This window comes from Lissotriton helveticus, chromosome 5_1, assembly GCF_964261635.1.
Source record: "Lissotriton helveticus chromosome 5_1, aLisHel1.1, whole genome shotgun sequence".
Taxonomy (NCBI): Eukaryota; Metazoa; Chordata; class Amphibia; order Caudata; family Salamandridae; genus Lissotriton; species Lissotriton helveticus.
This window is the reverse complement of record NC_136065.1, coordinates 1,342,274,225-1,342,298,154: the sequence shown is the minus strand read 5'-3', so window position 1 is coordinate 1,342,298,154 and position 23,930 is coordinate 1,342,274,225. Positions and strand designations below refer to the sequence as shown.

Below are 23,930 nucleotides of genomic sequence, written 5' to 3'. Positions count from 1 at the left end.
TTTAATATGTTTTTACAATAACTATGTCAGACCTACTGCCTGTGTCATAACTTTTCATAATAAACAGATCAGACATCTGGCACCTAATGTAAATGTTCCTAATTAACCCATCAGGTCCATAATCCTGATCATTGGCTTGTCACCATAACCAATGTAGGCCTACAGTTATTGTGCATAAGCTTTCCCAAAAGACAAAATAAGCACTATTTTTCAGCAGAAGCACACTCTTTCTACCCAGTCAAAAGCTTGTAGATAGGAAGATCAACGCACAGGTGGAGCTTAAGCCGCTCATTCAGTGCTCCTTCCTAAAGCTGGTTTCTTGTGGTCACATAAGTTCAAGTCAGACCCAATAAAAATCAAAGCAATCAAAGAGAACTCTGAATAGTGAGACTTTATGAAGCAGCAGGTGCTATAAAATATTACAAGGCTCCAGCTCTCTGCTAAAACTTGGGGTGATCCTCCGCAGCTACTGTTTTATGTTTAATCAGTCATATGAGCCGGCAACATGGCTCAGTGAGTTGAAAGATCACTAACAAATGTGGAAAGCTGAAAGTCACAAGTCTGAATCCTGGTAAGGCAAACTAAGACTTCCATCCTGCCAGGGTAGATATATTGAATAATGAGGTATTAGTAACATCTGCGATTTGCAGTGCTTAAAAACTGCAGTAATGTAGTATAACCTGCTGTACAGATTGCCGGATCTGTGTAACCTGAGAGATAGCTCTCCTGTCTGAAGTCTGTCTGACGTTGTTAGACACTGGTTTTGAGGCCTGGGCTCTTAACTGCTTCGTCACATTATGGATTGCTCTGCTAATTTCTCAACTAGTAACTTTTGTGTAGACTGAGAACTGGCTCTGCTATCTGATGCTCGAACCTATAATGTGTATGTAACCCGAAGGATAGCCATGTTGCCTAAAGCATACATCCGTGAGATCTGGGTATTCTGAGAGATAGATCTGCTGCCTAAAGCACCTGCTGCTATGATATTTGAAGAATAGCTCTCCTGCCTCATGGTTTAGAAACAGGAGCTATAATCATACAATGGGAAAGGTAATGCCTGTCAGATATTTGACTGGATAGATATGCTGGTTATTATGCTAATTCATGTAAAGCTGTGAACTGAAGGATCGCTCGTCTGTGTGATGACTGCGCTTGCAAATTATATGTCTCTTCAGAGATAGTGGTGAATTATATAGCCTGAGCCTAGGGGTGTGTAATCCGTTGTATAATTCTAGTTTCCAAAGGCTGTACATTTTGTTTCGTCATATTACATTTGTTATATAGATATGTTTGAAGGAGGAAGGTCCTTAAAATTCGCGTATTGAACATTACCACTCATTTAGTAGCAGTCAGACGCTGTCTTACTTTTACATTTTCTCGATCCTCTTATAGTTCGCCTATATTCCACCAAACACTTTCACTCTCTTCCTAGTACCCCGCCTCCTGTTTCCTCCGTCTCCGTCTCTGTTGTGTGATTCTCACCTCGCCCGCCTTGCTTTGTGGGCCCCACCTCTCAATCGACTGTTATCGCCACTTTAACGACCTCCGCGGCTCCGGAGCAGGTTGTGCTGGAAGCTGCGGAGGGAAAGAGAGCAGAGAGCCCGGGAGAGCTGCCCGGAGAACCCAGCAAAGGGAGCGAGGCGAGGAGGACGCTGAGCCCCGGCGAGAGGAGCAGAGCCCGGCACAGGAGCACCCCCAGCCCCGGGAGGAGAACCGAGCGAGGGGCGCGAAGCGTGGGGAGCCTCTGTCACTGCAGAGCCGGGGAAGGAACAGCGAGAGCCTGGAGTCGGCAGGAATCTTGTACCGGGCATCGTGGAGAGGAGCCCCGGACCCGGGGAGGGAGCCGGGGAAGCTCTGGCTGCAGGGAAGGCACCTGCCTCCCTATGACGGCGCCAGGGGGCATCCTGTGGATTGTAGGGCGGACCTAAGAGACTGTAGGGGCAGGTGGTAATCCAGCGCTGGGTGCGGGCACTGTGGAGGGCATGGTGGCCCAGGGGTACAGATTGCGAAGTTCGCCCCTGAGTGCAGATCGTAAAACTTCCTAGGGGGTGCGAAGTGTTGGGCTGGCCTGGTAGCGCTCACCTAATTCAGGGTGCGGTTGTTGGGGTGCCCTAGGGTTACAGATCGGGTCGCCTTCCTGTGGTGCCAGGTCGCCCTAAGGTTGCATGTGGCACCCTACAGGCTGGTAGTTTCCCTGTAGCACTGCGGTCTGGGTGCGCGCAAGTGAGCAGCCTCTGAGATGAGGGTCGTTTGGTTTTTGGGGAGAAGGTAGTCAGACCCCCACAGCTCCTGGAACATTTTTCTGCTTGTGGACAGGCTGTGCTGGAGACAGGCCCTGCGAAGACCCCTGCACCATGCTTAGGAGGGGGCCCCCAGCTAGAAAGAAACGCTGTGCCCTCCTCTGACCGACCCCGGAGACCACCGCATCAGGGCGACCGTGTGCAGGTGGCTCGGAGAAGTGGAGCGGGAGATGCCAGTGTCGGGCCCCTTGGGCCAGCCCTCCATGCTCCTGCTCTGGCTGCTGCTCCTGGCGCCCCCGCTGCCCACCCTCGCGCAGCAGAGACCGGACACCAGCCTCCTGCCATGGAACGGCACCTGCACCCTGGCACCTCTGAGTGAAGAGCTCCCAACCAGACCTCACAGGAATCCCCATCATTCCCACTGCATCCCCTCGCCATCCATCCGCGTGAGCTGGAGCTGCTGGGAAGGGCACATCCCACAGGCGCCGTCTCTAGCTGGCATTGGCAGCCTTATCTCTGCCCACCTCCAGATTCCAGGTGAGGGTTGTGCTTGGCAGGACCGGCGTGGGCAGCAACGGCACCTTGAGATCCTGACCCTGCTGGTCCCCCGAGATGGCGCCATAAAGAATCAGCAGCTGTGTTTGGGCATTGGGGTGCCTCTGCTTGCCCTCAGCCGACTGGTGCCCGCTCCCTGGGGAGATTGTGAGCCTCGCTGTGAAGTGCGGGAACCTCCAGGGTTCTCCTGCCAGGATGGGGTGCTGGTCACGGGGAAAGAGAAGTGCCTTAACCTTCAAGATGACCTTCTGCGTTTAAAACTTCGCTGCCAGCAGTGCCCACGGAATGGGGAGCCTAAGGTCTCGGGACAGAGGTTGCCAGTTCCAGGTGGCATCTTTCAGATACACTGGAGGTTAGGTTTGATGTCCCCTGGGCTGGTGGGTCTGGATAGGTTGTTGGAGAAGATGGTGGGTCCAAGAACTACGCTGGGCAGTAACAGGAAGAAAAGAAATGTTAACAGTAGTCCCCAGTTTCAGCCCCCTACCTACCAAGTGTCTGTGCCTGAGAACAAGCCAGCGGGCACCCCAGTGATAGTGCTAAAGGCCGTAGACCCTGACGAAGGAGAGGCTGGCCGGCTAGAATACTCCATGGGTGCCCTTTTTGATAGCCGTTCTAACTACCTTTTTGCCATCGACTCCCAGTCTGGGGCAGTAAGCACTGCTGAAGAATTGGACCGTGAGACCAAGAGCACTCATGTATTTCGTGTCACTGCTGTAGACCATGGAACTCCCCGGCGTACGGCCATGGCCACCCTTACTATCATGGTGAGCGACACCAATGACCATGACCCGCTATTCGAGCAGCAGGATTACAAAGAGAGCGTCCGGGAGAACTTGGAGATTGGCTACGAGGTGCTCACTGTCCGAGCCACTGACGGCGACGCCAGCATCAATGCTAACATCTTGTACCGGATCCTCAACAATGATGGGTTGAATGAGGTGTTTGAGATTGACTCCCGGTCTGGGGTAATCAGGACTAAAGGCACAGTAGACAGAGAAACAGTGGACTCCTATCAGCTGCTGGTAGAAGCCAATGACCAAGGTAAGGACCCTGGTCCTCGCAGCTCCACTGCTAACATTCAGATCACCGTGGAGGATGACAACGACAATGCCCCCCAGTTCAGTGAGAAGCGATATGTGGTCCAAGTTCCCGAAGACGTGGCCACTGGCACCCAGGTTCTGCAGGTCACAGCAACAGACCGGGACAAGGGAAACAATGCTGTGGTCCATTACAGTGTCATGAGTGGTAACACCCGTGGTCAGTTTTATATTGATGCACAGTCTGGGAGCATTGATGTTGTCAGCCAATTGGATTATGAGATGACCCGGGAGTATACCCTCAGGATACGAGCACAGGATGGTGGCAGGCCTCCGTTGTCAAACATCAGCGGTCTGGTGACAATCCAGATCTTGGATGTGAACGACAATGCACCAATCTTTGTAAGTACCCCTTTCCAATCAACAGTCTTGGAGAATGTTCCCATTGGCTATTCTGTCATCCATATCCAGGCCATTGATGCTGATTCTGGTGAGAACTCCCGGCTAGAGTACAGCCTGGTGGACACTGGTTCCAACTTTCCATTCTCGATCAACAACAACACAGGCTGGATAGTAATTGCTTCGGAGCTGGATCGGGAAACTGTGGATTTCTATACTTTTGGGGTTGAAGCAACAGACCATGGTACCCCACCCATGACCTCATCAGCTAGTATCAGTATCACAATTCTGGATGTGAATGACAATAATCCTGAGTTCACTCAAAAGGAGTACTACATGCGACTGAATGAGGATGCAGCAGTGGGTACCAGCGTTCTGACTGTCTCTGCTATAGACAGAGACATCAACAGTGTGATCACCTATCAAATTTCCAGTGGTAACACAAGGAACCGTTTCTCCATCACCAGCCAGAGTGGTGGGGGGCTCATCACCCTGGCATTACCTTTGGATTACAAACTAGAGCGGCAGTACACCCTCACCATCACTGCCTCTGATGGGACCCGCCTTGATACAGCACAGGCCTTCATCAATGTCACGGATGCCAACACCCATCGCCCTGTCTTCCAGAGTTCCCACTATACTGTGAATGTCAATGAGGATCGGCCTGTGGGTACCACCGTGGTGATTATCAGTGCCACGGACGAGGACACCGGTGAGAATGCCAGGATCACTTATTTTATGGAGGACAGTGTTCCTCAGTTTAAGATCGATGCTGACACTGGTGCTGTTACCACCCAGATGGATCTAGACTACGAAGACCAGGTGTCCTACACACTCGCCATCACCGCCAGGGACAACGGCATCCCTCAGAAGTCCGACACCACATATCTAGAGATCCTGGTCAACGATGTCAACGACAATGCCCCGCTGTTCTTGAGGGATAGTTACCAGGGCTCCGTGTACGAGGATGTCCCGGCTTTCACCAGTGTCCTGCAGGTGTCTGCCACAGACCGCGACTCTGGTTTGAACGGGCGCGTCTTCTACACCTTCCAGGGGGGAGATGACGGAGAAGGCGACTTTATCATTGAGTCCACATCGGGCATTGTACGGACACTGCGGCGACTGGACAGGGAGAACGTGCCCTTCTACCAGCTAAAGGCGTTTGCTGTGGACAAGGGTATACCAGCACAGAAGACCCCGGTCGTGGTGCAGGTGACGGTGCTGGATGTGAATGACAACCCGCCTGTCTTCGAGAAGGATGAGTTTGATATTTACGTGGAGGAGAACAGCCCCATAGGCCTGGTGGTGGCCCGGATTGTAGCCATGGACCCTGACGAGGGCACCAATGCCCAGATCATGTACCAGATCGTGGAGGGCAACATCCCCGAGGTGTTTCAGCTGGACATCTTTTCCGGGGAGCTGACTGCGCTGATGGACCTGGACTACGAGGCCAGGTCCGAGTACATCATCGTGGTCCAGGCCACCTCGGCCCCGCTGGTGAGCCGGGCCACGGTGCACGTGCGCCTCCGGGACCTGAACGACAACCCGCCCGTGCTCAGCAACTTCCAGATCATCTTCAACAACTACATCAGCAACCGATCCGGCAGCTTCCCCGACGGGGTCATCGGCAAGATCCCGGCCCATGACCCCGACGTGTCCGACTCCCTGGTCTACCACTTCGAGCAGGGCAACGAGCTGGACTTGGTGCTTCTGAACAACATGACCGGGGAGATCCGCTTGAGCCGGGCCCTGGACAATAACCGGCCCCTGGAAGCCGTCATGAAGGTGTCCGTCTCCGGTAAGTGTCAGTCACTGATGCATGCTTTAAAATGTGCATGTCCCTTATATATCCTGAGGTACCAGGTGAACTGTGCAGGGTATGGTTTCATCTCAGGACTGCATCCCACGCGGATCATTCAGGGGGTAAAGAGAGGGTGATTGATAAACAATCATATGACTTCCTTTTGTGTCATACAGAGGTGCATCAGAATCCAGGTGCCGTGTGTGCTAGATGGCAATAATGTTAAAACTTTAATGTATGGTTTTGTACTTAGGAGTGCCCCAGCAAGTTCAGGATAAAATATTGTTATTGTGCTTTCACAGTTGACTTGCAGGATTTCGAGTTGTTCGGTGCCAGTTTCTGTTAGTTTTTTTGCACTCTGACCCTTGGTGTGGTGATTACGCATGCGATCAGATCTGCACTTTGCAGTATTAGTATTAACCGGGTGCACAATCACCACCTCCAGAATAAGGCTGAACTCGCATTGATTGACAGGTTCATGGTAATGCATCGGAACCAAGAGATGTGTAGGATCCCAGTGGTAATGTGTTGAGAGTGCAGTCACGGACTGAAGGCGCACCGATGCACTCGAGTGCACTGCACTACATAAACTGGGCCAAAGATGTGCTGACTCCGAGCTGGCCTGGGGGAGGGGCTGCGGGAGCAGATTATCCTGTAGGCCGGATGTTTGCTAAGGCCTAGACACATTCGCTTTCCAGGTCAGAAGGTGAAGCGTTTCCTATACACCAAAGCAGAGCTTCAGCCACGATTTTATTGGGAATTTCTGTGTCCAGCCTAGATTTTCGAAAGTCAATTCACAATTTTTGAAATTCTAATACTTTTATGCAAATAATTTTGGGAGTAAAAGTCGTGATCAAACTAATTGCATTAAAGAGTTAAGGTCCATCTCATTAGGACGCATTTGCCTTCTGTTTTTGTTTTATCTTCTTTAGTTAAAAAAATCCTTCTGAGAATGGAATTTCTAAGCCCTTTCTTATAAAAGCTCACTGGGTAGTTCTCAAATGTTCCCAAGTAGCATCCTAGCAACAGGCAGGAGCATCCATCCTGCTACTAGCAACTCTTATGTTTTATTTACTGGAGTAAATTTCCGGGTTTGAGTTGGCTTACTGCGCTCGCCAACTATTCCCCCACGCATCAGAATCATTTCGAATTCACAGTTGAGAAACACACGAGTTTCACTCAGAGTTTTTTTTTCCCTTTGTCATTGAGTCATTGACCTGCGGAATGTGTACGTCCTTGAAGTTGATGAGAACTCTGACGTGGGGAATGTGCAACTGTTGAATTGTGTGAGGTCTGTGATGTGAGGAATGCACGCAGCTTTATTGTGAGGTGTGTGATTGAGGCCAGCGATTTGTGGAATTAGTGAAACTCCACTGATCTGTGGGAGTTTAGAGATGGGGCGTGCTGGAGTGACGTAGAAGCAATGGGGCTTTGTATTTTGGTGTCTGGCTGAGCCGAGGTCTATTCCCTGTTACTTCTGACTGTCTGCCAGTGATCCCCTGCCTCTTGTAGTTTGTTGCCCTGCTTGTACTACTAGGCCAGTAACAGGCAAGATGTTGTGGCCACCATTGAATGTCCTGCCACCCATTATCCATCCAGTAGAGTGTTCAAGAAGAGGGCATCTCGTTAATTGCTACATATTTACATAAGGCTCCATATGTATGTCAGTTGCCTAGTGTATCCTTGTCATGGGAGCAATCTACTTCTCTGCTACCAATTTCCCAGAATTTCCTCCTTGAGTCTTCATGAGTTAAAACCAGTGCATATGACAAAGAAACAGGTAATCATTTCTTCTCCAGATGTCAGGGGGCAGCCTCTGTCTAGACCCCAGCAACTGTATTTGCGTGGGCAAAGCCTCATCAACCCACTTCGAAACCCACGATACTCGGTGGATAAGTCAATACAGGTCTGAGATATAATAATGGTTTAATACCATAAGCACAGACACATTAAAAATGACCATCTATCCTTGTGTTCATTGATGCTGGTTCCTCTTTCAGGGTGCCGTGTCAGCTGTTGCATTTTTTTTTTTGGGGGGGGAAGAGTGTGAGGTGAGAAGTGGTACCATGTAATTGGACTAGGAACGTCTGTTTCCGATTGCTCAAGGGGAGAGAGAGTGTGTGGGTGTGTCATGTGAAGTAGACCCATGCAGATGGGCTAGGAGTGTCTGTGATGTCACTCTGTTTTGTAAAGTTATGCCGGTTAAAGCTGCGTGATTTAGTTGTGCTAAGCATGTGTTTGTAAAGTAGTGCTGGAGTATTGGCTTGCTTTGGGTAATTAGCATGGTTTGGTGTATCACGTTGTCCCTTTGATCACTTGTGTGGTTTGTTTTCCAGAGACCAGTTCTTACAGTACTACAGTGTTTGTTCCTTTGCTGCTTAACAACTTTCATGGGTGATTAGTCTTTCACATGGTGGATGCATTGTGTTGTCTGCCAGTATTATAATATATTTGGGCTGCATAAGAGCTTTTGAGTTTTCTGTCTTTGTAGGGCAGGTTTGATGTAAGGGGTCTTGGACTCTATATGATAGGTTCAAAGTAAAGTAGTAAGAAGAATTGTCTGATTTTGTATTGTGAGTGGTCCTGGTATGGGGCTGTCTCAGCTGTAGATGCAGGCGCACCTCTAGCTGGCATGGAGACAGACTTTTTTTCTTGTTTTTTCTTTCCTTTCCTTTTCTGTTCTTTTCTCTTCTTCCTTCACTTGTATCTTCTTTTTGTTCATTTTCCATCTTCCCCTTCTTACTCCCCTCTTCTTTTTTCCCTGTTGACCTCAGTCCTTCCCGATTCCATGTCGTTTCACTCTTCCCCACTCCCCCTAGTGTCTGACGCTGCTGTATGTGTTGAGAGAGCGCTTGGGAGAAGTCTCTGGAAATGTAATGGCGCACCCCAGCTGTTGCCACACAATTAAGTTAGAATCACTAGGAGAGGGGCGTTGGCTCCACACACATGTTGGGAGTCAGGAGTAAATGTTTTGATCGGCCAGAAGTTGTGTGCTTCCCCAAAAAGTGCTTGCCTTCCTCACAGCTGTGAGCATGTTCTTTATTTATCCAGCTGCCTGAGCTTGAAATTTCAGGGGCACGCAAACATTGTAATACTATTAAAGTTGCTAACATAACTAGATAATTTATGGTGTTTTTTTCTCTGGCAGCAGCACGGATGGGAGTAGGGTAGTAATGAATCTACATATATTTTTTAATCTGGCTTGACAATGCAACTGTCATCTGTACTTTTAACCTTCACCAATATTAGTCTACAGTTGTTTGATGCAACACAAACACGTATCTATTCCCACGCTATTTACTTGCAATGCTGCGCATTACCACACACCATTTCTTAAAAGCCAGACCTATTGCCATTGGCAGTGCTTGTTATTTTATTAGGGTGGTTGATGGCCGAATCAGATTCAGTGGGATGGAAGAGAAACTATGGGAAGCAAGTGATGGGGATGAGAGGGTGTTACAGCGTTGGTGGAATTGAGAGAGGATGGCTGTCGGGAATGGTTTATACCAGACCCTCCCCCCTCGCATGGATATAATGCTAGAGCAGGTGTGTCATGTGTTTGGGGAACAGTTGGGTCGCCCGTGGAGCATGGCCTCGTTTATTACCGAGTTTGACAAGGCTACAGCAGACGTGTGGGCGGGGGCGGTGCCTCTGGGAAGCCCCCCCCCCCCCCAGGTATTGGTATAACCCACTACCGTGGGGGGTGTAAATGTTCATTCGGCCCCGTGGGTGTGCGCGGAGACATGCCCCCTTGTTCTGGTTGGGGGGGTGACGCTGTGATAGAGTGCAGGGGTGCTGCCGTGCTCGCGCTCCGTCGCGGAGGTGTGTTACGCCACACCAGAGGCAGTGTGTCATTAGGTACTCTACGCCCGGCCGGCCGCTGACATCCTGCAGAGGTGACCTGTGAGTCTGAGGGCGGGATCCTGCGGTGGTTGTATTTCTTGGATGTCAGCCTCTTTCCTCCGCCCACCCCGGCTCGCGCAGCATCTCTGCACACAGCAGGCTCTGTGTGCGCGCAGTGCAAGGGAAAGAGCTGGGAACAGACGTGTGGTCGCTCAGGAGTCAGGACCGAAAGTCCACGCTGCCTTCAGCCTCTGCCTGGTTGTTCCATGATCTATTCTTGCTGTGTCAATCGCATGAAAACACATTTCATAATTGTACTTACATCTGTCACTCAGTTTTTCGTGTCGTCGTTTTTGTGATGATTTCTATGTTTTAATTAAAACTTCAGAGCTGCATTCATTAATCGTGCTGCTGTGTTGAGTACTCCTCGTTTCTTACTGAACCAAGGCACACGAAGATACAGTGAAGTGCCTAGAGTCACACAGTGTAATCCAAAGTAAATAGGGACAAAAAGTAGCAACAGGTGTGAATGTACAGCCCTACACAGCAAAATAGGGCACTGAGTATACGTTCATGAACACATCATGGTATGTACTTTGTGGTGCTGTGCGTGTGAAGATTACTCTGTGCTCTGGGATCCATTTTGAATTGAACCTGCTCTGTGCAGTTGGTATGAGTGATGTTTACACTGCTTTCATGCACTGCTCAGATTAAAAGTCTGGTAACGAGTTTGGGTTAAATTGCTAGTTAAAATTGTATGAATTTTTTGGGGATACAAATGGTATGAAACGATATCGGGTTTGTCATAGCCTGTGTTTTTATTTCATTTGCCTCCTGAAAAGCAAATAATTTCTTATGATCCTCCAACATAATTCCGTAAGTGCAGGGCAGTGCTTGAAGTTTGATTTGTACCGTGTGCTGTACCCTGTCCTTCGAGGGTAGTGAGGGGCAGGGCATGATAGCTCTTCTTCCAAATCCGGAAGACCGAGCAGTTTCAATGCGTGTATCCGGGCCACAGCCTGATTGAGAATAGGGCTCTGGATGCTGCATAATATAAATCATGCTAAGTTTTCTGTGTCCATGTAGTTTTCCCTGGATTTGTTTCTTAGTTTTTGAAGCAGGACACAGAAAACTCCCTCAGTGATGCAAGGAAAGAGTGGCCGTGAAGGTTTGTGCTCTGGAGTTCCCACTTGGCTAATCTTTGAACTACTTACAGCCTTGTGGATGCCAATGTAGTGTGGCTGCTCTTGGTGATAGCATGGGACCTAATGACACTGACACTTGATTTCTTGAAATTTATCAGATCTCACCACCACAGACTCCCCGCTTCTTCCTCCTGCCTCGGGTATACGTTCAGCTGGCATCTTGTAGTAGTATTCACTTCGCTAAATGTGATCCTTGCGGGTAATGACTCTACTTGCAACCTGTCTGTAGATTTTTGTTAGAGTCAGGATCTTACGTCTCTGGAGCTCAGGCACTATCTCTTTGGCGTAAATGGGATATGGTGCTAGGCATGATCTTTGGCTTTGCAGTGCCTTAGACGCACAGTATGTGTGGGAAGTCAAGAATCCTGTCTGGGGGGTGAGAAGTGGCAGCAGTATTCGGAGTATGAAACATTCATCACATTATGTAGAAGTAATTTTTCTTGGCTAGAGGTTGTTCTTTACAGGTGGAGGCCCTGAAGTGAGGTGTGGAGCCCCCATCTTTATATCCCTCCATGAACCTCCTCTCCTTGGATTATTTCCCTTCTGTACGATCTCGAGGATTTGCATTTAATCACACCACTTACTTCTTGAAAGGCACCTGGTTTTCTCCCCTAAATGTACAGCTAGGTTTGAATGCAGGGACAGGCCCTGCCCATCCAACCTTTTCATAAGTGCACCATCCATTCTTTCTTTCTTTTTCCAGTAGAATTTAGAGACAGCTGGAGAGAGACAGAAACATGGTGCCATACCAATATGTTCCCAGTCTGTGGGTAATAACTGCTAGAGATTGGGCGAATAAACAATTTTAGCGCTCAAGTAGTGAAAGAGGTTTCATGGGTGGATTAATTTAAAAATCTCAGTTTGTATGCCAGAACAGTGCTCCCTCTTGTTTCAGAGTGAGGCCTCGAAGAGTGGTGTGAGCCCTTGCTTTCAGATGCCTCTGTGGGATCTCCAGGGTTATCTTTACACCAGACTGCTTTCTTTGTGAAGGTCTTGTGTTGTCTCACCGCCATGCCCGGCTGATCTCGGTCTACAACCTCATGGACCGCCGTCTACATCCATGCATGCTCTTCCCCCGCCAAGGAACACAATGTGAGGGACCTCCCTGGCGACCGGACGGTTTGCAGCTCCGTGTTTAATCAGCCGCCCAGACTCTGTTTGCGTGCAAAGTTTTTAGGGGTGGTTGGCATTGCCCAACAGAGGGGGGTGTACACTGATGTTTGACACCAAATTGGCAAAACAGCCAAGAAAATAGAAAAACAAGACACACACCTCACAAGAATGGCCAATTTGGAGCTGCTTTGTGCAATATGGGGCTGCTCTGAGAGCAGCTGGCTGCCAGGGCTTCCAATCATGGTCCCAGCATGACTCCAGCTTCTGGCACCTGTCGAGGTGGCCGGGGCTGGTGTTAGGGGGGATCTTGCCATCTTTTGCCTGTCAACTGACGAGGATGGATGCAGTGATTATTTCCCTGCCAGCTGCGACACTGGGGATGTCTCCGACCGTCACAGGCAGTCTTGTGGGAGGTGATGATCATTCATAGCCTGGTAATTGCATTTGGAACTGTTGTTTTGTAGGGATTTTATTTGGTTTAAGGCTTGCATCATGCTTCTTAGTGCCCGATATGTCTTTGGTAAAAGAGATGATTAGCCCCCATATCCTATCTACATGCCCTGACGTTTTTAAAACGCTTTTAAAGTGTTTTTTTTCGTAGAAATGTAGTTCTGAGAAGAGAAGGCTTTGTATGCAGCCCTCTTGCAGCTCCCTCTATACATAGCGAAATTATTGAAAAGTCTATATAGGTATTTGGTACCACAAAACTTGGTATCAATAATACACTGTTTACAGCCGGTCTGCCTGCACTGAATTGTGTTTTGGCAGTTTTGTATGCTTGCCTGCGCCAACAACTTCATTCTAATATTTTATCGTGTGGATGCTATGTAATGAATTTATATATTTTACAAAAAACAAGGGAACCTAAGTAATCTGAGAGGGATCTGGGGTACAATCAATTATACAGGAACAATGGTCCACTACATACATGAATGTGTAATTGACACAGTGATCTAATAAAGACTGCGTTGTAGAAATCCAAATAGGAAAAATCATTGTTTATTTACATCATGGAAAAAGGAAACACAGGAAGATTTACTTAGCCCTCGCAGTTGACCTTACTGCCACCCGCATGACTTCCACCCATTTTTGGATCCACACGCTTCCGTGATCACCTCATCCTGACCCTTAATATTCTCTTTATATGCCTCTATTAGGCTTTCTTCTCAGGCTATATTTCTCTAGTCCTGATGATGGTCCCTTTATTGTGTGAGGGATTGAAACGCTGTTGGCCATAGCTCCTTGACACTGTATTGTTTATATAACCACGGTACGTTGTGCAATGGAACTCTCCATATGTTTGTGGCCTTACTCTTGATTTTATTGGGGCCATACATGACTATGCCTGAGTTCTTTGAATCGCTTGTCTTGATTACTGTCCCACTTCCAATGTTTCTTTCTTTCATGATGTAAATAAACATAATTATTTTTTATATTGGGATTTCTACAACAGAGTCTTTTATTTTATCACAGTGTCCATTATACAAATCATGTATGTTTGTGATGAACTTATTGCACTAAAATGGGCTTTGATTCAAGTGTGATCCATGTGGTGGTCAATGGTGAGAGCCTTAGTTGACCTATGCGGCTAGCGATGGCCATCTTACCGCCACTCATGAGAACTCTCTCTGTTACACTAACTTACCTTTCTTCCGAGTTGCTTCTCAAAAAATGTAAACTCCCTTACTTTCATTTTCAGAAGGGAATCAGCTTTCAAATTGAATTGACCTGTGCATCCTGCCAGGAGACTCCTCATTGCAAATTAATACTGAGCTGATATGTCCCTGCTTCAGTGGTATCAGCCACCCTCTAATGGTTCACCATTCAGTGTCTCTACCCGTCAGCACATTTTGGTCACAACTTTGGAATTGTAGCCTCCGACTGGGGTAGTGCAAGATGTTTTTCAGTTACTTGAGTTAAATCATATGTGTTTTTGTGTCAAACAGTTGTAAAGCGCGGTCTTCGGCTCAGTTTAAACTTACGCCTGTACCCTTGAGATACACTCTGTGTACGCTTGCATGTTTACCTTCTTCCCATACTACAGCTGGCTCAGCATGACGCCGAATCACTGGTATGTGGGCTCTGAAAGCATTCTTGCATGTTTTTGGCTAGATTATGCTCTGGTTACCAGTGGAGGTCAGATGTCAGATTAAGTTAAACTACATGTTTTCCAACTGTGTAAATAATGTAGCTCTACAACATCTATCGGGCTGTATTTTGCTTTTTTATCCCTTAGCTCACTCTTAGGACCTCTTATTAGTGGCTTCTGGTGCGCCCACATCTCTGAAAACATCCACCTTTGAGGTCGTCGTGCAGATCCTCAAGACTTCCCTAAGGAAGTGATATGATTAGCAGAACACAGTGAGCACTTTATTGTATAATAATAACATCACCAGGTCACCCCTGAGATTGAAAGATAAGCCTGAACTTGTATATTTTTGCATAGGGAGCCAATGAGGGTAGTTAGCCTATTAAATTCATATTCTCTATGCTAGAGATGTTGGCAGTGGACACTTAAGCTAGAAGAGACCTGGGCAGTGAGGAGCGAGAAACCAAAATGACCATTGTCACTTCACTTGCCTAACACCAGAAGTAGCGGACCATGGACATCTGTGAGTCCGCAAGCTCCCACGTATGAGGCAACAGTAAAAGTGTTGAACAGTGAGGAGCGAGGCCTGTTGTTTTGCACTTCCCAAACCTCTGATGTGGCTTCCCTCGCTCACTCATTGGTACTGGCTGTGGCTTGGCTTCAGCCCTGTTGTTAACACCTAGAGACAAGCTCACTTTTCCTGTTCACATTTTCCTGGGCCAGAAGCCAAGGATTTGTGTCCAATCTCAACAGTTCCTCCTGCCTTGACTCCAGCAAGTCCCTGGTCTCATTACTACAGGCCACACAATGTCTCTTGAATGCCCCTCCCCGCCTCACCATTTATCATGTGCCACAGCAGCCTGCACAGCCCCTTCAACGCCCTGCACCTCCCTGTCCTTAACAAAGACTTCTGTCTGACCCCAGCACACTTATATATCCCAAACACATTCCTCTGTCCAAGAACAACTTTCCCTTCTCTCCCTTGCTTAGTCCTCATCTCTGTCACCAACAATACCTCCCCTCTGTCCTTTCCTCCCCTGATACCCACACACATCACTCTCCTCCTTTCCTTAACACAGCCCTCATCTGGTTCTATACTCTCCTCTGCCTTAAGTACAGATTTCTCATTTGTCCATACTACAACCCATCCCTCGCTGCATAACACAGTCCTCTCAGTCACCCTATTAAGGCCACCTATGTATCACTTATTATCCTCTCACCTGGGTCACTCCCAGAACTCTTCAACCTTCAGTAACAAAATCCTCATATGTCTTCTCATTTCCTAATACAAGACTCCTATCTGTCCCTACCACTGCTTTCCCCATGCCCCTATCATTGCCCGGTCATGCCCCTCCTCTACCCGTCATGCCCCTACTATAGCCCACCAATGTCCCTATCACAGTCTTTCCCTGTGTCACTCGATAAGCCCCAGTCTTCTCCCTGTTGCTTGTATATTTATTTTAGCGTATTCAGTGCTGGTGTTTCCTTCATACGGTTTACATGACTCGTCTGCTCCAGCCATCAGTGTTGCAGCCATTGTAGCTTTGAGGAGTTATTGTTGTCTGCAAGACATTGTGTTCATTGTCAGCAATAGTACCTGCCCTCTCTTGATGCTCTGACAAGTAGTGACTGCAGGCTGTCTTTGTTCTACCAATCATCTGGCGCCAGCCAACGATGGTATCGAGGTGGCTAACATTCAGTTACCATTTTGAGGGTCATGGTGTACCATGGGAATGAGCTTGGCAGAACCAATAATCTAGTTTCTGCTCCCACAGTTATCGGGGACCGTTGAGTGCTTCCAGTGGCATGGCCTTACTCTGTTGCAGGAAGTCTCTGCTCTCTTGTGGTGTCGGAATAAATATATCCTATAGCCACAAAAAGTGTGCTGTTCCTCATGAAAGAGGAAAAGAGAGCGAGGAGAGGAAGCTGTCGGTTGGACAGGGGTCTGATCAACAGGATCGGGGATCTGATTGATCAGAAGCAATGACCCCCACTCACCCAGAAGGGTGTCCTGCTTCATCATCGGGCAGCTCCTCTTCGGGTCGGCACTGCAATGCCCAACAGACCCCTTGAGGGGACTCTTTGCCAGAGACCTTTAGAGTAAGATACTGTAATGATGAGCGTGTGTGAACTGTGCAGTGAGTGTAGGATGGGGAAGGGAGTGGCTACAAATGTCTAAGGGGTACCTAATTACACTTTATATGGTGGTCCCCGTGACACCAGTAAAAGCAGGCAGTGGCTGTCCTAGGAACTATTGAACCTTGACAGTGCATAAGATGTGAATCGGGCTCAACATGTTTCTTGCCTTGCGTGGTCCAACTGGATCGTGTGCAAAGAGCTTCTTGAAGGGTCCTGTTGGGCATTTCAGCACCGGCCTAATGAGGAGCTGCCCTACGATGATTCATGACACCCTTCTGGGTTAGTGAGGGCCATTGCTTCTGATCAATTCCCCACCTCTCTCGTTTTCTCTTTTATGAGGAACAGCAGATCTTGTGTGGGTATAGGATACATTTAAAGAGCATGTGTGCTGGACCTACCAATTATCTCCTTGTCCATCGCTACTCTTTATGATCACAATAGATATGACATTACCTATTGGGATCCAAGGAACGGAATGGAATTTTGTTGCTATGTAATGTTATGTAAATGTGTTCGGCGCACTTTCACCCGCGTGAGTATCCTGGTGCTGAGCAGGTGTGTATCTAGCCCTGCCTATAGTAAGTTGGTTAATTGAAAAGTCAAGTCTTCAGCTTCTTGTGCAATTCAAGAAGAGAAGAGTAGTATCTGATGTAGAGTGGGAGCCTTTCCACGATTGAGGATCGATGTAAGAGAAGGTCTGTCCTCCTGATTAGGTTCTGTGTATGTGTGAAATATGTGCGAGTAGAAGTTCTGCTCCCACACTGGAGGTGTTTGGCTGTTTTGCTAGTCTGTAATATCTTAAGTAATTGGGCCTATCCAAGTTCAGTGTCTTCCCCGGCAACAGAGGTTCCTCCGTTCTGGAAGTACTGGAATCCACGAAGAACTCCTTGCAAAATGTTGTAGTGTGGTGGAACACCGCTGCTCTTCTGGGACACAATAAAGTAAAATTCTCGCTCAGTCTCAGTATGGTAGGAGGCCTTTGCTCTCCTGGGGTGTGAAATGTATCCTATGGCAGTGTAGCACACTGGTTATGCTTTAATTGGACTATAGGGTGTAATGTCTTCCCTTTGTGATGGAGTGTCCATCTTTTGGTTGGTAGCAGTATTTGTGACTCTCTTCAATGTTTTCTCCCTGTGTGTAGCGTGGCAGGTACTTTTCCATTTTCTTTATCTATTGGTCAATGGGGCAGTAACTAGAGGACTACACCTCTCTTTTGGTATAGGCCTGCTCTGAGTGTTCTACTCATAGACGATATGTATGCTCCCCCCTATTTCTTAAGGCTGTAGGCTTGCAGCACTCAGGATAGTGAATGCTTTGGTTTATTTTTATTTATTTTTTATTTTGGTAAGCCATAATCATTCAATTTACAGAAGCTTTGTTCACACACTGAAGAAAAAAATCAAATTAGGAGGGATCACAATATACATGTCTTTACAGTACTTATCAGAAAAGAAAAGGATAACGTAAACAGAGAACACATCTGCCACAAATCAATTATAATAAATTCAGCTAATACACCATTTTGATATACATATCTAGTCACCAAACCTTACGTCTGACCAGATCTTACAACTAATACACAAAATGTGAGCCATTTTGCTATATCATACTTATTTCGAATAATCTGAAAGTGGCCCCCATATTTTGATGCTAAGTCCACGCTTATGAGGCCCTTTTAGAGCATACAGACTATATTCTAAATGTTATATTGCATATAGTCTGCCCCTCCACATTTCAAAAGACGGTGGCAGTTTCTCTCTCCATAATGAAGCAATACATAACCTGGCTACTGCTACAGATATAAAAATGAGATATCTATATTGATATACCCCTTGTTCCATCAATGAATCATCTAATAACCCCAACATCATCACCTTCGGAGTAATCACCATCTGTTCCCCTGTCACCTCTGCCAGAAAAGTTTCCATTTTATGTATCAATTGCTTCAACTCTGGACAGTCATAAAACATATGAATACTATCCGCTTGCTCTGCTCCACATCGTGTGCATCTGCCCTCACTGACACCCCCCCCCCCCACCGTGCTATTTTGGCGGGTGTACAGTACAGGTTAAATATGGTTTTGAAATATTGTGATTTAAGGCTGGAAGATATCAAAAGTTTCTCAGCCAGCGCAATTGATTCCTGTAGGATATCCGCTTCCTGGTTCAATTCACTACTCCATTTGAAGTTCTGTACTTCGAGATCATCCCTTTGTAATTCGATAAGACTTTGATATAGATTGCCAATCCTGCTGTGCTTTCTCAACATCTCGAGCACAACACTTTTCCTAACAAAATTAATTACATCTACTCTTCTTGTTAGATAGTCCCGTATTTGTAAATATTTTTAAAAATCAGCTTGATGGAGATTATATTCAGACCACAATGAGGAATAGTCTTTACTAACACCATTATTTGTTAAATCTCCCAAAGTCAACAGACCCTTTCTCCGCCACCTGGCCATAACAGCGTCAGAACAAATTAAGGAAGTTAAAGCTAAAGAGGATGTAGGTGTATAAAAATTAAGTTTACCAATCTTCAGCATCTTACAAATCTGAGACCATGCTTTACAAGCAGCTTGAATCACCTTAAAGCGAGCTTTCTTGTAATAGCTAGGCTCCAGATTCTGAAAGAAGTTCCTCTCTGTTTTTGCACCCATAGTGAATGCTTTGCATGTTTCCCGTCTCTCAATGGTCACCTGTGTCTTCTTGAGCAAGGAACACTTTGTAGTGCTATGATGTCTGTGTTCCATGGGTTGAGTGTGTATGCTGTTGATTGTTGAGAGTAGGTCTGTGATAATGTGAAAACTTTAAGGAATTTTGGGGGTCTGTGTACCAGATGAAGCGTGATGTGTAATTACAGTTAGAGGGAGGATGGAGCCCTCACAGTATATATAGGCCTCTGGCTATAACCTAAGGACTGGGCATTAGATAAAAAATTGCCTCCTACTTGCCTGACTCCATCTTCTTGGGCGAAGACCCTGCCATCCGAACTACTGCAACATCCTTGTGAAATGCGCTTTATGGTTATGGTCGAAAGAGGTTCTTGGTGATCAAGTATGCAAATATAATTTAGAAAATATTTTAGCAAGTTATCAACTTAAAAGGGTTCAGTGGCAAAAGTAGGGTTTACTAATGCAGGTAGAAACTGAAAGCAAATTTAGACAGGGTTGTTTTTAAATGTGCATCCAAAGCATTATGAGCAATGTAATGTCCACCTGATGTGCATAAGCGAATGCTTCACTCACTAGGGAATATTGCTTTTCCCCTTGCTCGCCTGAGTCTGGCACTTAGTGCCTCTTAGTCTTCTTAAGTAGAGTCTACGTCACCAGAGCATGGTCAGCTGCTGGTAGGTTGTCAACATCCACCAGCCGTTATTTGTAAAATGTGGTCGCTCCCGAGCTGTGTGTGCTTCAGCATCATGTTGAGAAGTTGTATATGTAATGAGAGATCTGTAACCTCAAAGATGGCCTCCAGGGCTCAGGCTTATTGCTACAGGAGGAGCAAGAAACCATAGCATTGAGTCGACTGGTGGGGAAAAGTGTGGGTTTATCTTGGGGTTTGGCTGAAGGTGATTGTTTTCTGACTGTATGTAGAACCAAAAATGGTCCCCTTTTCTACCACTCGCCACTGTGAAAGTTTTCCTTTGTGCCAGCTGGTATAAGGTGCCTTGCTTGCTTGGTGGTTACGTAAAGCTTGATAGTAGGCAAAGCAGTGCATGATTGGAAGTAAGTGAATAAGTAGTTGACGTGTGTGTATAGTGTGTACCAAAAACAAGAAGGAGGACTAGGAGCTCGTTGTGGTCCAGTACCCGTGCTCCCTATGCTAATCACGAACCAAACGGGGGGTAACTGTTCCAGGTGTGGGCACAAATAGTCACCCGCAAACAAGAAAAAGAAGGGAGAAAGGGAAAAGAGTAAGATTCTTGTTCTAAATCTCACATACTAGAGGCACGCACAAGTCTTGTCTCTTGATGCCCTCACACCTGAAGGAAGTCATGCTTCATCATCGGGCGTTTGCAGGAGTGTAAGGGGTAGGTGCTGTCAGACAATGCACCCGGCGGCAAACTCCCTTTACGGTGCGGGCTTCCACACGTGCTAGCCTATGGAGCAACCTACTATCATAGACTAGGTTGCGACAGGAGCGGCCATACAATTAAGTTATTGCCACCTTGTAGTTGCACACAGGGTTAGACTGCTCCGATCAAGTAGGGTTCTGGACCCAACCACTTCAACTCAACGCTGTTTGGTCATGAAGATGCACCAGGGACGTTCTGACCATCTAGACGACGCGAAACATGTCGACCGACCTCTAGTTGCTAAGGCACATTTCGCCCTATCAGTAACTCTCAACCTACAGATTTTTTAACCTGACAAGGGAACCTACACATTACATTTTAGTCACTCTGGTATCCCTTAGCCAGTTTTATCAATCGCTCACCCACCCACTGTTCTCTTAGAACCCTCTTTCTCATACCTACAATACGGCAGTACAAATCAAATCAAATCATTTAATTTATAAAGCGCGCTACATACCCGTGCGGGTCTCAAGGCGCTGTGGGGGTGGGGGGGGGGCTGCTACTGTTCGAAGAGCCAGGTCTTGACGAGTCTTCTGTGGCCAGCAGGTCCTGAGTCTGTCGTAGGCTTGTAGGGAGAGTGTTCCAGGTCTTGGCGGCCAGGTAGGAGAAGGATCTGCCACCGGCGGTGGTTTTCCGTATGCGTGTGACTGTTGCGAGGGCGAGGTTGGTAGAGCGGAGGCTGCGGGTGGGGGGGTAGAAGCTGAGTCGGTCGTTGAGGTATGCTGTTCCAGCGTTGTGTAGGGCTTTGTGTGCGTGGATGAGGAGTTTGAAGGTGATCCTGTTGTTGACGGGGAGCCAATGCAGGCCTCTCAGGTGTGGTGTGATGTGGCTGCGTCGGGGGATATCGAGGATCAGTCGTGCCGAGGCGTTCTGGATGCGTTGCAGCCGTCTCAGGAGCTTGGTTGTTGTTCCTGCGTAGAGGGCAATCCCGTCTGCTGGTGACGAGGGCCTGGGTGACTGTTTTTCTCGTGTCGGAGGGGATCCATTTGAAGATCCTGTGCAGCATTCGGAGGGTGTTGAAGCAGGAAGCGGAGACGGCGTTGACCTGCTTGGTCATGGGGAGGGCGGAGTCGAGGATGACCCCCAGGTTACGTGCCTGGTCGGTGGGTTCTGGGGCTGTTCCTAGCGATGTTGGCCACCAGGAGTCATCCCAGGCTGAGGGGGTGGGGCCGAGGATGAGGACTTCCGTCTTGTCAGAATTCAGCTTAAGCCTTCTGTCCTTTATCCATTTGGCGACGGCCTTCATTCCTCTGTGGAGGTTGGCTTTGGCGGTGTGGGGGTCTTCGGCGAGGTATATGATCAGCTGGATGTCGTCGGCGTAGGGGATGATGTTGAGGCTATGTTGTCGTGCGACGTGGGGGAGTGGTGCCATGTAGATATTGAACAGCTGAGGGATGATCCCTGTGGAACGCCGCAGATGATCTCTGTGGTCTTGGAGCGGAAGGGTGGGAGGCGGATGCTCTGGGTTCTGCCGGAGAGGAAGGATGTGGTCCAGGCCAGGGCCTTCTCTTGGATTCCGGCGTCATGTAGGCGTGCTGTTAGGGTGCGGTGGCAGACCGTGTCGAAGGCTGCTGATAGGTCCTGAAGGATGAGGGCGGCTGTTTCTCCTTTGTCCATAAGGATCCTGATGTCGTCGGTGGCGGCGATGAGGGCGGTCTCGGTGCTGTGGTTGCTGCGGAAGCCGGACTGGGATAGGTCCAGGATGTTGTTGTCTTCGAGGTAGCAGGTCAGCTGTCTGTTGACGATCTTCTCCGTGACTTTCGCCAGGAAGGGGAGCAGGGAGATGGGCCGGAAGTTCTTGAGGTCATTGGGGTCCGTCTTGGGTTTCTTCAGTAGGGCTGTAGATTCCGTGTAGGGTTTTAGAGTGTACAAGAAAGTGTGGCGCCTGTGCTGGTAGCGGTAAGTATGGGTAAAGACACAAGATAAGAACGGTGCAACACGGTCAGAGGAGACCCAAAAAACCTCTGTAGGGGTTGGCAAGGGCCCAACCCAATAGATACAACACAAGTCCTGTGCACACGTTATAATGAGTTAATCATACAGGTTTTTTTAAAGCGAAAAATAAGGAGCGCCAAGTAATGAGACAAGGTAGACACATGTGGAACCAAGGTTCTCCCACACGGATGAGAAACAGCATGCTTTTATCCATTTTGGCATCTTCATCCAGATTGCCAAATAAAACGACGGATGTACCCGCCCGTTGTTTTACTCTCCTGTTAACCTTACCGACAATCCATGATATTTAACCTGTTAAAGCCAGGTTGGAATTATCACCGGCTACCCAAACCGTTTACACTCACACCGCCCACAGCCCTGAAGAGTCACGAGCTAACTGGCTCACTTGACGAAACACGTGTCGGCTGGTTGTTGTTTTTTTGTCTTGATGTCATCCTTCCAGAACAGGAAGGCCCAATACATCTGAAAGAAACTATCCACATGTGTCTACCTTGTCTCATTACTTACGATTTTGCGCTCCTTATTTTTCGCTTAAAAAAACCCTGTATGATTAACTCATTATAACGTGTGCACAGGACTTATGTTGTTTCTTTAGTAGGGCGTTGATCTCGGCGTGCTTCCAGCTCTCTGGGAAGGTTGCTGTCTCGAAGGAGATGTGGATTGTTTTCCGGAGATGGGGTGCGATGGCTGTGCTGGCTTTGTTGAAAATGTGGTGAGGGCAATGGTCAGATGGGGATCCGGAGTGGATGGAGTTCATGGTCTTGATGGTGTCTTCGTTGCTGACATTGGACCAAGCGGTCAGGCGATTGGTGCTGGTCGCAGGGGGCGTGGTCTCGGTGGTGAGGGTGGTCTCGGCGGTGGATGTGGGGGTGGCGGAGTCGAAGCTGTCGTGGATGTCGGTGATCTTGCGGTGGAAGAAGGTGGCCAGTGAGTCGCACAGGTCTTGTGATGGTGGAATGTCGTTGGTGTTGGAGCTGGGGTCGGAGAGTTCTTTCTCGTTGTTGAAGAGCTCTTTGCTGTTGTGTGTGTTGCTGTCTAGGCGGTCCTTGAAGGCGGTCCTCTTGGCGGTCCTGATGAGTTGATGGTGTCTGCGGGTGGCGTTCTTGTGGGCGGTGTAGCTGTCTGGTGTTCGGTCGCGGAGCCAGCTCTTCTCCAGCTTCCGACAGGAGCGCTTGGAGGTCCTGAGGTCTTCGGTAAACCATGCGGCTTACTTGTTGGTGTGATTGGTGGCGGAGGTCTTGAGTGGGGCGAGGGTGTCCGCTAAAGTGACCCTTTGGGTGACAAGTAGGGCATTGCTGCGCCGGTCTGATGAGGAGAAAACGCCTGATGATGAAGCATGACATCCTTCGGGGTATGTGAGCACATCAAGAGCAAGACTTGTGCTTGCCTCTAGTATGTGAGATTTAGACCTAGAATCTTACTCTTTTCCCTTTCTCCCTTCTTTCTCTTCTTTGCGAGTGATTATTTGCGCCCACA

The 23,930-nt window shown here is 48.0% G+C and overlaps 1 protein-coding gene across 2 annotated transcripts in view; it reads left to right on the top strand.

Moving 5' to 3' along the window:
- The first annotated feature begins 1,576 nt into the window (after nt 1-1,576).
- The window catches only part of CELSR2 (cadherin EGF LAG seven-pass G-type receptor 2), a 325,195-nt gene continuing 302,841 nt past the window's right edge, over nt 1,577-23,930 (top strand). For both annotated transcript variants that reach the window (XM_078644214.1, XM_078644213.1), the window contains exon 1: nt 1,577-6,029. In XM_078644214.1, coding sequence (XP_078500340.1) covers nt 2,471-6,029 — 3,559 coding nt within the window. In that variant the 5' untranslated portion in view covers nt 1,577-2,470. The remainder of the gene's footprint in view (nt 6,030-23,930) is intronic.